The 17,155-nt window shown below is 41.5% G+C and overlaps 1 protein-coding gene across 3 annotated transcripts in view; it reads right to left on the bottom strand.

Moving 5' to 3' along the window:
• Nucleotides 1-17,155, bottom strand: part of LOC144527397 (rho GTPase-activating protein 7) — a 135,706-nt gene that overhangs the window by 52,185 nt on the left and 66,366 nt on the right. Inside the window, exon 1 of one of the 3 annotated variants that reach the window (XM_078265368.1) lies at nt 3,405-3,762. The exons of the other annotated variants lie outside the window; for them this stretch is intronic. Within the exon in view, the coding sequence (XP_078121494.1) occupies nt 3,405-3,417 (13 nt within the window). The 5' untranslated portion in view covers nt 3,418-3,762. Of the gene's footprint in view, nt 1-3,404; nt 3,763-17,155 lie in introns of those variants that run through there. 3 annotated transcript variants of the gene reach the window in all.

Here is a 17,155-nt window from a genome sequence, read left to right as displayed (position 1 = left end):
CACGGCCACCAAGCTGCCCTACTTTATTGCACAATCCAAATTTTCTTTAAAATTTGCCATTTCTTTGCATGTAGCTTGCTTGCTTGGTTTGTTGTTGTTTCCCATAGCAGTGGATTTGGGGAACACACAGAGAGGGGAGGCGGAAGGGCAAATCCTGAATGTCAGGCTTTATTCTGGAAATGTGCTTCCGTTGATCCAGACTACGTCTGAACTGACAATGGTGCTCTCAGTCACAAGGGTTCTTGGCTAGGTAAAAGCTACTAGTTCTGTCAGTGACAACGTTCAGTTCAAAGATTCTGTGTTAAAGATTTGTTCGTACATGTACTATGACCAACTAAATCTCTCCAGTTCACAAAATATGACTTGTTAAGTCGGTCTGAAAATCTGAAAACTGAAGCTTTTTGTAGCACAATTAAAACACAATTGCAGCTTTCCTTGTCATAAGCTGCTTCACGCATTCACTGACACACAACAACATGGTGAGGAAGTTATATACTACATGTTATGTAAAGGGGATGCAAATGTGTCCCTGTTGGATGAAAAAAGACAGATATTAGGTCACATATTTCAAAATAAAAGCAACCATTTTTGAATAATTGACATATGATTTTCATACAGGAGTGTATTACTACACAGACAGTGATATTTTAAAGGACACAAAGTCATAGTCCAAAGTTTTGAATATTTTTTTTTTTTGGCAGGCGATCAGTTCTCTACAACAGATCACATTTTAAAAGTAGCCCACACACATTTAGAGTGAGTCCTCCGCTCTTTCTGCTTTAGAGAAAAAGCTTTTAGTTCCAAACTGAGCTTGTGATGTTTTCAGGCCCACGGCCTTCACATGACAAAGAACTCTCAGTCGATACTGGAGTGCTTCAAATTCCTTTTCTGTCCTCCTATGAATCAACACCGACCCTCTTACACTTTCACTTAAACTTCTGATATTTATTTCCACAAAAGAAATCCGTTGAAAAATAGTGGCACTCCAGCCTCTAAAGCCTCCTACACATGATAGGGGGTAAAACCGCTTTGCACCGGCCGTTCCATTGATTTCCTACAGGGGAGAGCGCCCAACTATGCACTGTGCTACCCCTGGCGTCGTGCACCACTCTGATTTTCCGCTTTGCGCTGTGCTCAAAGTTCAAATTATTTCAACTTTGACCTAGTTGCCTCAGACCTTTCAAAAGCGCAACCAATGAGATAACAGCTATACGTGACGTAGCACAATGGAAGAAAGAGTTCCCTGAACACTTTTTTAAAGAACAATTCCGGCGCAAAACGAACCTAGGGGTTATTAACAGATATGTATCCACTCTGTCGCTCTCTGGGACATGTTTTCATGCTAATCAAATGAGTTTGTAGCTTGAAAGACGCTAGCGCGGACCGCTGGTTAGCTTACAACGCTAGTATTCAGGGCACAGGGAAAGTAAAAACAAATCGCTATTAATCCCACTAAAAAGGCTCAAAATATCACCAAACTTCAACGGTAGCATAATGAGGGTCCCTAAATGTTAACCGAAGCATTGAGAAGTGTGTAAGTGTACAGACAGTTTATTGAACGAAGAGCTGCGGGAGCTCCGTGAAAGGGCTACGAGAGAGAGAGAAAGAGCTACCGGTAGTCAATGCCGCAACACAGCCTCGTACTTCGGGAAACTGGTGGTGTAGCTGCGGACATTGTGAAGCTATGGCCACCGAACAGGAGTGTCTGTGTTGCACGCAGTGGGACCTGTTGCGTCGCGATGCCCAAGAGACGCAGTGTTTTGTACAGTCTGATGATTTCCCCTCTCTGATAAACAGGGCTGTACTTGAAACTTTTTCGGCGACCCAGACCGGAGGGACCAGATGGACAGTTATCCACTGAGTAAGTACACTAGACAAGTTATGCAGAGTGCGATTATTTCAGATATATTGAGCAAATTGCTTTTGATTTTAGTTTGCATCGCCAGCTGTAAGTCATGACTGGTTCCCAAGATGGCGGCGGCGGCATGTAAACATGAACGCGAGTGTCTTTATAATGTATCTTTTCAATAAACTGTCTGTACACTTACAAAGTTCTCAATGCTTTGGTTAACATTTAGAGACCCTCATTATGCTACCGTTGAAGTTTGGTGATATTTTGAGCCTTTTTAGTGATATAAATAGCGATTTGTTTTTACGTTCCCTGTGCCCCGAATACTAGCGTTGGAAGCTAACCAGCGGTCCGCGCTAGCGTCTTTCAAGCTACAAACTCATTCGATTAACATGAAAACATGTCCCAGAGAGCGACAGAGTGGGTACATATCTGTGAATAACCCCGTGATTCGTTTTGCGCCGGAATTGTCCTTTAAAGACCTATGACGATCTCAACAGGAAAACTTACGCATTGGCGTAATGTCAGCAGTCGGGATGGGATAGGATTACCAGGTTTGTGAATAGGCCTGACATATATTAACAAACTTCTTGTTACCTAGCAACAGGAAGTATCTTCCTTGCCACTCTCGATGACGTATACCTGTGCTTATCATGTGTAGGCGGCTTTATGCAAACTCCATCACCCCCCCCCCCCCCCCCCCCTTACCACTCCTTTCAGCCACCACAGAGCACCTCTGGCCAAAAAGACAACTTACAAAAACGCTTTCATTCCCACTGGAATATCCATTTTAATGAGGCCAAATAGACACAATAGTCACTACGTTTTAATGCAGCTTTGCATACCTGTTCTTATTTTTTTTTATGGAATTTAGGGCTGCAACTTTTCATCGTTGTTTGGTCTATACAATGTCAGGAAATTATCCAAAAAATGCCAATCAGTGTTTCCCAAAGCCCAAGATGACATCCACAAATGTCTTGTTTTATCCACAACTCAAAGATGTTTAGTTTATAGTCAGAGAGGAGAGAAGAAACTAGAAAATCTTCACATATGACAAGCTGGAATCACCCCTTAGAAATTACCCAAACCAATTAATCGATTATCAAAATAGTTGGCGATTCATTTCATGGTTGACAACTAATCGACTGTATGGAATTGTTTGTGTTTTAAAGTAAATCGATGTGAGTCTTTCATCGGTGTATGCTTTTATGTTGTTTGTGAGCCCCAAACCTAAGACAATTTTCTATCATTATCTGAAAGTTTTTGAATCTTGCATCGTATAATGTGAACTCTTCGGGTTAATTCAACAAACTTTCAGAAGAGACTTTTCTAAGTAGCCTCAGGAGCCAGAGTCTGTCTAATCGAGACTCAATCAGGTCCTCATTAAATGCCACTCGTTAAGCTAATTAACCAATCATCTCCTTAATGAATGTCATCAAGCACCAATTGTCAATTGTCATCCAAAAGAAAAACAGGAGTGAGAGGCTGAGATTCTCATTATCTCCCTGTCTGTCATGTCACACGACATATGAGCTGTAGCTGAACACATACTCACTTGTGATCAACATGCTTCTCGTGTCTGAAGTCTTGGATGGAGGGACCTTTAGCACACTTCCATGTTACCCCCGAGAATTGATGTAGAGTCAGACACATACAGATATTTCAAGAATATAAATCCAACGGGAAAAAGTCATATATCCAGCGTTGTAATGGAGTCATAAAGTTATACTGGTCATGTTCAGGGCATCATGTTAATGAAGTCATTGTTGAAGATTTCCCCTTTTCGCCTACCACTCCCCTTCCTCTGGCCCGGACTGGACCAACTAAACACCAGGGGTGTGAGGGGGTGGGAGAGGGTGTCCTAAAAATAACCCGAGGTAAAACTTTGGACACGAGCGCCGCTGCCTGAGGAGACGGAAATTACTTTGACTTTCTGTGACTGTATGAGACATAAAAGAAGGCATGTACAGGCTAGTCAAATTAGGGAGATAAAATCTGTGTATGGTGAATGTTGTGGACACTCCCTGGAAGGAAATGAAGGATCCCAGAGTGAGCTGGCTGCCCACTTGGTACAGGAGTGAACACAGATTTCCACAGTAAGTGTTTGAATTTTTTTCTTTAAATACCATCATTTAAAATAGGCCATCCAGGGAGTCAGAAGTTCCACACTGCCTCACATGAAGTCTGTAATGTAATTTTATTTAAATAGGGACAATGCACGATTAAACATTAACCTTGTATAAGACAACCTGATCTCACAGAATTCCGTGAAATGAACACGGCCCCGTAACTCAAAATCTGTGGCAGTTTCACAGAATCGCGATGGGCCCATGGAAGAATTCCATAAAATGAACGCGGCCCCTTAAAATTCCGTGATGGGCCAACGGAAGAATTCCGTGAAATGAACATGGCCCCTTAAGTTAAGGAAAAGGTCGTGGGTGGGCTTACGTTTCCATGACACGCGGGACAACAATGGGACGGTTGAGTTTAGGAAGAAAATAACGGGACGGTTAAAGAAAAAAATGACGGTTGGGTTTAGGAAATGTGACACGCGGGACACGATCCCCGGTCTCCTGGGTGAAAGTCCTGTGTTTGACCCATCCACCACCCCAAGCAACCTCCCTATGCGGATTTTCGGGCTTTCATACTACTCGCTACCATAGTCGCTCTTAATGCTACGTCATCTTCTCATTGACTTTACATTGGCATTGTTTTCCGTGGTGGCCACACGGAATTTTCACACATTCCGTGCTGCCACCACGTAATGTGGTGTTAACAGTTCGTGATCATTTCACGGAATTCTGTGAGACCAGGCTGTATAAGAACAAGGAGAGAGGCATTGTACCAGGTTGTACTCCAATTGCTATTTTCCGCCCGTAGTCCCTGGGCAGTTAGGTAAAACAATAAATATTCGATGCAAGTGAAGTACAAAACATCAGAATATACAATTTCACAAAAACATTTACACCTAATTTACAGTAATACAAATATGTATAATAAAATAAAAATATCACGGGCTCAATCGTTCCCACTTCCTAAAACCAGTCCCCCACACCCCTTCCCAACAAAGCTATGCAATCAAAATCCTAACCCCTCCCATCACCCACACACACACACACACAAATGTGACAATATCCAGCTTTTTGTCAAGCACGAAAAGCTCATGATACAAATCAATGTTCTCCTCCACTCGGGTCCTACATCCCAACCCTCAGGTGATGGAATCAGAAAGAGAAAGTAACGAGGAAGTTATCCAGTTCTCTCATTTCCGAGATATGACTACTTTCCACCGGCTCTACTCTCTGACCCGCTCATAGCTGTTGGCGTTGGCATTAGCGTTGGCATCGGGCTTTGGAAAAGAGCCACTTCAGACGAAACGGAAGACAGACTCAACACGATGAAGGGGAAAGTCCTTGCCATGCCGTAATAGCGTGTAGTTCTTCAAGGTTTCATTTCGGCTCAGTCCAAGATATACCATTAGCGTTAAAGGCCTTCCATTTAACGCGTAGGTGTTTGATTATGGGATTTTAAATGTGAATAACTCCCTCGGAGGGAGAGGAGAAGAGAGGAGAGCGGCCTGCATGATTCACTACATTAATTCACAAGTGGAGGGGGAGAAAGTGGGAGTACGTAAACAACTAATGGACTTTTCCACAGTCTGTCGAGAGTAACAGAGCAAGAGGATGAAGAGTAGGAGAGTAAGAAAGAGGTTGAAACTTTTCTTTTTCTTCCCTTTGGCAACATTTCTGAGAAGATTTCAGAGGCCTGATAAGTTGGTCTGTAGGTTCAAGAAGCTCTGAAAACATCTGGTTGGGGGAAATATTCAATATATAGCACAACAAACAAGTCAAACACTTGTATTTGTAACGTTCTACTGCAACATTTTGGCCAGGGTCACCAATCAAATTGCCCTTATTATACCTGGTTAATTACAGAGGTGGAAGAAGTATTCAGATCCTTTACTTAAGTAAACGTACTAATACCACACAGTGAAAATACTCTGTTACAAGTAAAAGTCCTGCATTGAAAATGTTACTTAAGTAAAAGCATGTAAGTATCATCAGGAAAATGTACTTAAAGTATTCAAAGTAAAAGTACTCAATGCAGAAAAATCCTCCCATTTTAGAAAGTGTAAAGGATCCAAACAGTTGTGTGTTTAATGGTCTAATCATGTCAGCTGGACTTGTAGGCCGTTATATTGTTGGCTACTTTCATTGATAATAAAACCTCAGATTTTATAAACTACATGTGTTTTGTGTGCAAAAATCTTAATGTGTAAAGTAACTAGTAACTAAAGCTGTAACAGATGAATGTAGTGGAGTAAAAAGTACAATATTTCTCTCTGAAATGTAGCGGAGTAGAAGTAGAAAGTGGCATGAAAAGAAAAGACTCAATTAAAGTACACGTACCTCAACATTTGGACTTAAGTACAGTACTGGAGGAAATGCACTTAGTTACTTTCCACCACTGGTGCTTTTCACTGGTTACCAGTTGCTTCCTGCGTCTGTTTCAAGACACTAGTACTTGCGTGGAACAAGCTCCCCATTGACATCAGGACAGCTGAAAGTCTACACATCTTCCACCACAGGCAAAAAAAATAAAGATATATATATATATATATACATACACATAACATTATCTTCTTAGCTAAGGTTCAGTCAGGAGATGTGTTTTTAGCCTGTGGTGGAAGATGTGTAGACTTTCAGCTGTCCTGATGTCAATGGGGAGCCATGTCATACCACTGTCATAGTATAGTATCATATATATATATATATATATATATATATATATATATATATATATATATATATATATATATATATATGTAATAAAAAAGAAAAGAAAAAGACATGTTTCACTTACATGTGGCACTTGTGGCTTATTTGAAGCTAAAATACTTCAAGTTTGTACCTTCAAGGTGGAATGCACTTGTTGGAAGTGGCTTTGGATAAAAGCTTCAGCTAAATGAAATGTGATTTGTAATGATCTTTGCTGGCAAGCCATTACTGTGTTATTTATTACATATATAGTACATTCTTTTCTTCACTTCATTGTCTCCCCCTAACGTCTGAAACCAGACCTATGCCCGTTATTAGTGCAGCATTAAAGTAAATACCCATGTCTTCTCTGAGCTTCTGAAGTAACAGACTTTAAGTAGCAGTAGAAGTAGCGTAATCATAACAAAAAGAATGAACTCCCCACCATTTTTATTTCAACCTATTTCACTGCACTTGTATTTATTCTCATATTATTCATTGCAAGCGCTTAAACCGTCATCTCAAAGTCACACGGGGGAAAGGCCTGCAAGCCTCTGGAGCTGACAAGATGTTGACTGTAGAAATCAGGATTAAAGCAGAGCTCAGGGCCTGACCTCTGGCTCTGGGAACAAAAAGACTCTCTCTCTCTCTCTCTCTCTCTCTCTCTCTCTCTCTCTCTCGTGTATAAAGGTTACACAACACTGCATTTCCTTTTCCCAAGCAAGAGCCTCATGGGCGTCAGAGGAGAAAGAATCTAACAATACTCCGAGCGGATGGGAGTTTGTGTACATGTGTGTGTGCAGTGTTTATGTGTGATATGTGTACGTGTGTGTAAATGTGTTATTTAGTGTTTGAGGGAGGCAGTACATGAGGATGTGATGTTTTCTTGTGTTTACTCTCACAAGCATTTTCACTGCTGCTTGCGTGTACACTATGGGGTGTGTATGTGTTTCAGTTTACTTTGTGTGTGTTCAGTCTAATCTGAATGCAGCCTCAGAGGCTTCGGGGCTGGTATTTCCGATGCAGCAGGACAGGAAGCGGCCTGCTCTTTTCAACCGTGTCCCTCCTTCTGAACACTACAGCACTGACTCTCTACAAGCACTATTACTTCATCTGTGCACGTGCGTTTGATTGTAAGAGACAGTTTCTGTGTTTACTGTACGTGGAGTACAACATGGGCCTGGAATTTCAGCGCAAAGTCAATATTTCACCATCAAAACTAGTAACAAAACAATGAGTCTATTAGCCTCAAATCAACAATAATTTTAAGAATACATTAATAATTTAAGACATTCATCAAGTTTATACAACTAACGTTCTCTGGTTCCAGCTTCTCAAATGTGATTTGATTATTTTGGGTTTGGTTTTTCTTTGTTTCATATCACTGTAAATTTAATTTAATCTTTTATTGGCTTTTGGGCTGTCGCAGGGATGGAAAGAATACTATAACATTTGATGTCCATGTTCAAATCACAAGTCTACGGATCTACGAATCTAGTATATACAGTTATCTCGTAATTATGAGATAAGGATAGGATCTGTGCTGAGGATCTAAACAGCCTTTCAATAAAAGCAAGCACATATGTTCTACTTCTTTTCTACTTTGAGAGATTAACATGTCTTTGAGTGGCATAAAAAATAAACCTGTCAAATCGCCAACAACCCCAAGGGCAACAAATTGTTGCACATTCATAGTCCTAACCAGTAGGTGGAGGTATGCGCATGTCAGTATTTCCCAGTTCCTCATTCCAAGGAGGAAATAATAGCAGATAGCAGCATCCATTCGTCGAGATCTCGTAATTACGAGATAACTTTCTTGTAATTATGAGACAATGTCATAATTACGATATACTATCTCGTAATTATGAGATAGTTATCTCATAATTACGAGATAGCGTGATATTTTTTTTTTTTTACTCATGTGAATGCAATGAGCTTCCGTACAAGTCAGACCTCACCTTTGCAGAATTGCTTTAAATGTTTGATTAATGTTGTGTGATATATTTTTAGTGTGTGGTTTTCTTCTTTCTTTTTTTAACTCTCTAAAGTGTCTTTGATTTTTATGAAAAGCACTACAGATACTCACATCATTCTAAAAGGTAAATAGTGGTGGAGGGAGGGTTAAGAAAAACTATTATTTCTTGATGAGGTTATATTATAGACCTGTTGAAGTAAAACGCATTAACATGTATATGTACACAAATGATCGCCCTAATGTCCAAACCAACAATATATTCCTTTTCTATAGACGGCACAGCCTGTTCTCATGAACCATTCGTTCATAAAAGCTACGAAAAGTTAACAAATTCGTAAGCAGTCCATGTTTTTTTTGCTGTATTCACTACATTGACGGCAGCTGTATATGAACGCAGCTGGCCGCGTTGGGAGGACGTTGGGGTGGATGGGTGGGCGTTAACATACAGGACTTTCAAGCCAGGGTGCGGAGTTTGCTTCCCGGGGAAAGCTAAAGCTCATATTTTGTGGACTAAATTTAACCGTAATGTCCGCCGAAACGAGCGGCAGCTCACGGTGCTCTGTACCTGGCTCAAAGTCACCCATTTTCAGCTAAACACATCTACTAATAGCCTGGTCCTACCAGACTGTCGTACATTTCATTTGTACAGAAAGTCTGGCCACTCTTCACAAGTGTTCCTTGTCCTTCCTTGAAGACGGGTACTCTGTTGAAGTTTAAAACTATTGGATCTGTCCAGAGCCACTCTGAATCTGCCATAACCAATCGCTAACGTTTGGTCGTGATGTCGGCTTAGCATCGCTAGCGTTAGCCTTAGCCAACTCCTTCACAACTAACGGAGCGAGCTGGAAAATCAAACTGTTCCCGAACCCCGTGGGGAGGAGGGCCACAACATCATGTCCACCAACACAACTCAGCAAAGATTGTTCTTGCTCGGGCTTTAACTTCTGGATATTCAGCAGCGTTGCCACAACGAACCGAATGGCTTCGCTCCCATCTTTCTCCGCCGCCATTACGGAACTACAACTCAAACTAGCACACAACCTCAATGTCATCGTTCTCAGCCATTCCCTCTGTTCACTGATTGGACCGGTAAAGATTTGGCCGGAGAAAACCCAAGAATATACTGTAAACCCAGACGTAGCACTGAAGGAAAATGAAATTTGAGCGGAAATACGTAGGAGGGCGGAGCCAGGCTAATCTACCAACTGCTGATACGACCGAGCTGTGACGGAGGTCTGCAGCCGGCGTCACAAAGCTCTGTAGCAGCTTAAACAACTAGCAACTGCCGCTCGGCGTCATGGAGCTCGTAGCCAGCCGCTGTCACGTGACCAGTCGGGGGTCTCCTAATTTCGCAGGATATCATACGTTTTGGTGTGCAGAAATTTTCATACAATATCATACGGACCCATTTGTGAGATATGCGTTGGCATACAACTGGTCATCAGTTGCTTTAGTCTAAATCTGTGAGATAACCCCGCCTCCTTCATTTAAATATAAGACATTTAAATAAAAAGAGAGGGAAATAAATGTGGCATTATGAAACAAAAGACCCCTGAAAAAAATGCCTCATTTATTTATTTCAGAATGTATTTCACAGGCATGTTATTTATTTATTTACTTATTTAATATTAGATAAAATGTCATTCCATACAATAATGTTAACCTTAAACCATAATGATGTCATTTTATTGTATTGTGATGCTGATGACAAACTGATATGCAAGTTTTCTCCACACACAGGAAATTGTTTGGGAAAATAAGACCAATATTTCTGAATAATGCCAAATTCTCAGAGTCAACAAGCGCATAATCACTTTTTACTGCTACTGCTGGCTCTGTTGAGGACAAAGAGGATCCGGGAATTTTTTTTTTTTCAGATTTCTTAAAAACAATGTGGTGAAATAGCATTAAGTGTTTCTATTTCTTTAGTTGGCTCTTTCCGGCAAGCAGGCAGACTTATACATTTACACGCAGGCTGGTGTAAATGTATAAGTCTCCATGAATTCTGCGGCTGCCAACGTGCCACACGTCTGTAATACGGTTTTGAATCAGAGTGATAGCATTTTCATCTCATAAACAAGAATATATGACTTAATGTACTCATCATAGCAAATCCCCTTCTGTCTCTATGTAATTCAACTAAAAGCATGAAGGTTACACTCATCATTCCTGCTAAAACAACAAACCCATCACAACCATGGCTTCCTCACAGGAACGAATGTCTTGATTAAATCCTTAAATCCTGGTTTCTTCTTTGTGAAAGTAAACATCCGCGGCTGCAGATCCTGACTCAAGCAGCCTCCCGTGGTCTTTACGATCAATTAGCCAGGAGTCTGATTAGAGCTGCTCTTTATTATGCTGTGTTCTATTATCTATCCGTGTTGGCGTTCCGACGAGAAAGACAGGATGTTCTCTAGTGACACGCACCAACACGTCCCCTTTACTCGGACGGCGAACTTGCAAGGAATGCAAGATGGCTGTGCCCTGTGTGACTTGTAAGTATGAATCGTTTTCATTGCTTTTGGACCGCTTTGGTTGTTTAAATGACGATTTCAATTGCTCGTATTACTGCAATACCTTACTGCGTCTGTATCACTGCCTGTGGGTATGGGAATCGGTCTTGTTGTGAGTGCAATATTGAATGAAGACTTGTTTCAAACGGGTGTTGCTAAACGTGGCTAGCGTTGCTAACAGAACCGCAACAACAGCTTTCCGGGTGGCGTCCATGTTTTTCCTCCAACTCGGACGCGCAAAACATACCAGAACGCTTGAAGTGTGGAAGTGACGTCATATCCGAGGACCGAGTCGGTTCGTTGAGAATAATAGAACGCAGCATTAGCACTTCGGAATGATCTAAGTGTGTGAAGTAGTGGGCCATCCACACACACAAATCTGAAAGCAGCACCGTGGCCCAATGGTTAGCACTGTGGCTTCACAGCAGGCAAGAAGGTACCGGGTTTGAACCCTTGTCGTTCCGGGCCTTTCTGTGTGGAGTTTGCATGTTCTCCCTGTGTGGGTTTTCTCCAGGTGCTCCGGTTTCCCCCACAACTAAAAACATGTCCCCCTCCCTCTCTACCAAGCTGACGTTTGGTGAGCGTCTTCTGGCGTCGTAAGACTGCCGTGCATCACCCGGGTGGGTGCTACACATTGATGGTGGTATAGAGTAGCCCCCCCTCCCTGAAGCGCTTTGAGTGTCTATGATAAAGCGCTATATAAATCTAATGAATTATTATTATTATTATTATTATTATAATTAAAGGTTTCATTTTAAGGGAGTGCACCTCCTAAAACCAATGGTTAAAAACTCCAGCAAACAGGCAGACCATTTGGGCCCTGAAGTCCTTGGCGGTATGGTTCTGTCATTCAAACTCGGCTGTTTGTTTTCGCCAAATGATCCTTATCTGGATTTAGAGGAGTCTGTGGGTTTGGGGGAACAAAATGTATGTCTCATTTTTGTGTACTTCCAGTTTTATTTTAACCAACAAGTCCTTCGAACCATATGATATAGGTAGTTTATGCCCTCCTTTCAATACGACCCATAAAAGCATTCCAGTGTTGTGTATGGTTTCAATGGCGCTGCGCTAAGCTAAATGCTAAAGATTTTCAACCGGCTGACGCGAGTCGTCCAGCGGAGTTTTGCCAGCAGGTGAACGCGGACCTCTGTGTACTGCTGCTGTTCATCTGCATGTATGGCAGTACACAGAGCTAGGCGAAAATCGGCAGACTTTCCCTTAAGTTACCAGCTAACGCTAGCGCTAGCTAGCTAGCTTTGGTTGGCAAGGTACCGAACGCTGAAAAAGACATTTCTAGGCAACCAAATGTTCCAATTAACTTTGATGGAGTGAAAACACACAGGAAGAGGTCAAAGTTTAAGATGAAAATACACCCAAAACAATTGTTCACAGCTATTTTAATGTCCACAGTGCTATGGTTAGCATTGCTAAGCCTCTGTCATGATTGACAGGTTATCGTCAATTATAAAATAAATGGGACCATAATTTACAAAATGAACATCATGACTTGAAAGTAGCGATTGAGACCCCGTGCTGGAAATTAGATAGAATGCAGGTTTGAGGGCGCTTATCGAAATCCAAACAACTATTTTCGCTAAACAAAGCATTTCCGGATCACAATAAGCGGTGTTCGTTGAGGGGAAGCCAGTGAGGGATCTCATCCTTGTTGCTGCTAGCAGCTTAGTCTTGTCAGGGGAAATCGTATGAACCTTATATTCTGTTATGCAGGTAGCACTCTCCAGGCTAACAGTACAGCTAGCAGAGACAAATACTGTAGCACATATCAAATTAGGCATTACAAATTGGAAGAAAGAATTGGGAAAAACATCTCCAAAAGACAAAATGAGAAAGTGTGAAGTTTGAAGCACCAACTGGTTCACTTAACTGATAGATGAGAGCTGTTTGTTACAAAATGCCCATTCAGCTCCATCTCCAATGCTGTGATATAACAAGCAGAAATGGCTGTTTGGGGATTTACTTGATAGATTGCTTTCTTCTTTCCATCTTGTTATCTTCTCTAGAGTCATCCTTATTTTCATGCTAAAACCTGAACATTACCATACTGTCAGACATGTTTTCTTTTTGATGTATAGCCAGCTGCAGAGGAGTGTATTAGGACTGGGCAGATGCGAATGTCTGCACCTGTTTGTAAGTGAAACTGTGACCGAAAGCACACTGCATGCTCGGGAAATTTCCTCAGATAATGTAAGATTAAAGGAAATTAAGTGAAAGGGCATCACTCAACAAACATAATTTAACATGCTCAAGTGGCATGGTGGTGCAGTGGTTAGCACTGTGGCCTCACAGCAAGAGGGTTCTGTTTTTAAACCTAGAGCGTGCAGGAGGCAGGAAATTACGCGAGTTACATCGCGATCCAAGCCGGTTGATCATTTGGGCATGCCGTTCCTTGAATCTTGCTGAAAATTGCTTGTTGAATTTAAAACAAAAATCATTTCCAACATTCTTTTATTGAACATTGAATTGAATATTAAAGGCTGCACTAAAAAAAACATTTTAAAGTCCAGTTTTCTACAGATACTCTCTTTCAACTAACTCAAAAAATCTCTGAGTGTCTTTCGCAATATGTCTCAGTCTGTCACAGCATGTTTATTGTGCCAGTTGATATGGCAATGATGATAAAAAACTATATATTGTACAGCCCTGTGATGGTCTGGCTACCTGTCCAGGGTGTATCCCGCCTGTCGCCCAATGTCAGCTGGGATCAGCCCCCCCCCCCACCGCAACCCCTGAATAGAATAAGCAGTTACAGATAATGGATGGATGGATGGAAGTTAAAATCAACACTACAGCAATGGTGATTTGTTAAAATAACTGTATGCTGCTTTTAGCTTAGTCCACATATGGGTGCAGTATTGTTGTGCCCACATACTTTTGGCCATTGTATAGTTTTTAACTAGAAAACAGATGCAAAGAATAAATATAAGGACTGGGGAATGAGCTATGTACAACGCAATTTATTAAAGTATGATTACAAAATAAGCAGCCTCGCTTGCAGCATCTCACACTTAGTTCGACGGGCGCCTCATTCAGCCGAGTCACGGTAGGCCCCACAGCTGACCCTTCCAACTGTACTTGTTGACACACACTATAAACAAAGCCTTGTTTTGTTCTGGGCAGTGGACGGAAAACCTGGGGACATTGCCAAGGGTCAGCGGAGCTCCCTGGCACCATGTTCAGAGATGTTATTACCAGGCATTCAGCGCGGTCGTTGTTCCAAAATTCCTCTAAACACCAAGTGTGACAGTTGGCCTGCACTGGTGTAGTGTCTGACATCCTCCTGATCCAAGTGTGGACACTGGTGAGGGAAAGAAGTCATACCTGGAGCCACTGTGGCTCATTTCGGTACCGAACACGAGCATGAACCGTCTAAGAAGAAGTTCATACATTTTTTGGAAATTTCATTCCATTTTGAAAAGCCCGAATTTAATTTAGTTGTTTACTTTCTTAACAGACTTATTGTTTCTTTGCATTTTTTAAAAAAATACATCTTAATTAAATGTCTACTTTCACACCGTATTCTCCATAGGCTTGATCAGAAACAAACCTAACGGTTATCCAACTTTGACCTGTTTAACTAGCAACAAAGTCTGCATTTTTTTTAAGGTGTTCCAGTTCCAGAGCACTTTACGTGTTGTATATCCTGGCACAAAGCTAAATGGGACATTCAATATCATTATTAACATCCACAAAAATCCTCAAACGCTGCTAACAAACACATCCGCAAACTCAAAGCACTTCCTGTTGCTGCTCTACAGAATTATAATTCAACCCATCCTCCTCTATTATTCCCCCTGTTTCTTCACCATGATAACTGTCTGCAACAGGGACAACAGGGACATCTGCAACGCAGACACAATGCCTCCAAAATTACTGGCCACCCCAACCCCAACCTTTTCTCCTGCATCCTCTCCTCTGCGTCCATAGATACCAGCCCCTGGCCTGAAAACAGGTACGCTATGCAAGGAGTTTTGTTCCCTCTGCCATAGTGGCACTCAACAAAATACACATCATTTTTAAGTGTGTGGGGGGGTGTGCGGATGTATCTTGTGTAGTTGTCTTGTGGTGTGCAATGTATTTATGTATCTTTGCATTTATGTGAGGCCTTTTACAGACGGTGGCAGCTCATTTTCTTGGTAAAGGACAATAAAGAATCGATCTCTTTAAGCCTGTGCTATGATTATTATTCGTTAAATTTGTGCTATCATCAGCGTTACTGACCACATCATCATATCATTAGTTACAGCTGTGCTACTACTAATCTGAGTAGTTACTTATCCCTGTGGTATGAATATCATTATCACTGACACGTGATACTGTAAATGTTATCGGTGCTATTATTAGAAATGTTTTAAGTTATGGGATGACAGAAATCGCTGCTTATTAGGGATCTTTACCCCTACAAGTATCCATACTGAAGGCTGTATATTTGCTTAGATAACATATAAGATTGTAGTCTGTTCATTTTTTGTAAGTGCATTGGCACACTATAAATAAACTGCACTTTGCTATTGAGTTCAGAGCCGTGAATGGAAACGTTGCGTCCGGTGCCTAAGGTCACACTGGTCCCTGTCAAAGGTCTGAGTGTTCCTTTCAGGAAATCCTACACCAACACCAGCTTCAGCACCTCCGCTGCCCAGAGTCCATCAACGCCTGCAGCTGGGACACCGTGTCTAACACACACATCTGACCTTCGATGCCACTGCCTGATGCCATGGTCCTACAGGCCTTTTTACCGCAAATACTTTTCTGACCAAACACTGTTTTTGCTGTTTAAAAAAAACAAAACATTCAAGCTCAGCTCTGGCCATTGATTGGATAACACCCACTGATCTGGTTTAGGTGTCACTCCCTAGAGTTGTTCCGATACAGACACAAGTATCGGAAAAGCCTCCGATACTGCCTAAAATCTTTATACCATTGTCTGGGTGAGTATTCCATTCTGATTGGCTGCGGTGTGTCTGTAAAAAAGTGTGATAGGACACTTATTAAAGTTTACTGTTCTAAATAAATGCGCTACATTAAAACAAAAAGTAAATGTGAATCTGTTATTTCCAACACTGTGAGGTGCTTTAGTGCCACGTCCTCTGAACACCACAGGATGGCGCTAACACACAAGCTGCTAGAAGTAAGTTTTAGAGCCCATCTGGACTGACTTTGTTTCACAGCGAATAATGTTTTTACTGTAAAACACTTTGTGACCCCTTTAGTCTGTGAGAGGTGCTATATAAATGAAGTTTACTTACTTACTTATGTTATCTCACATCCTGTTTGCTGTTCAGGTCGCTACGTCAGGCTGCGGCCGACAGTAACGTTACACATCGGATAAAATAGTTCGTAAAAGTCGTTATATTGTTTTGGGGGAAAATGACATGGCTGGATAGCTGGCTTGTCTTGATGTTAAACATACTGTCAAATTATTTTTAGTGATTGCCAACTGTACACAATGTTATTTACTTTGGATCTTGCTAGCATAGCGTTAGCTCTCTGGCTCGGAGCTGAGCTGAAGGGTTCTATGAGCTGGGCAGACTATAAATATCTCCGGTTGCTAAGTGTGGCAAGTCGTATCTAAGGTCCGTTCTATTCCCTGGGGCAGTGAATAACATTTGCATTGCATAAGAACCTCATGGGATTGGAATAATTGTTCCAGGTATTAGTCAAACCGTCAGGCGTAGCCAGGGAAACAGAGTTATTGTTTGGAAAAACTTTGGATTTCAATTGTAAAACGTATTAAAATATGAATTAATGTTTAAAAAAAAAAAATGATTTGGCAAGTGACCACGGTATATGGGGCCAGGGCGCCCCTGAATGAACGGTAAACATCTGTGTCGACAAAAAGCAAAGCTATGAGAAATTCAAGAGAGAGAGAGGGAAAGACACTTAACTGGCTGGAGCTAAAATGGAGGAAATTATGCCATCATCTTCTGAATGTGCCTGTCACCACCAGCCTCCAGCAGGGGAGAAGAAGTGCGGATTGAAGGCTTCCTGAAAAGGTCCAAATTACCCCTAAAAATCTAAAATTACATTTTAATTTGTAGAAAGA

The sequence above is a fragment of the Sander vitreus genome, chromosome 13 (genome assembly GCF_031162955.1).
Source record: "Sander vitreus isolate 19-12246 chromosome 13, sanVit1, whole genome shotgun sequence".
In the NCBI taxonomy this organism is placed as follows: domain Eukaryota; kingdom Metazoa; phylum Chordata; class Actinopteri; order Perciformes; family Percidae; genus Sander; species Sander vitreus.
This window is presented reverse-complemented; position numbering and strand designations above follow the sequence as displayed.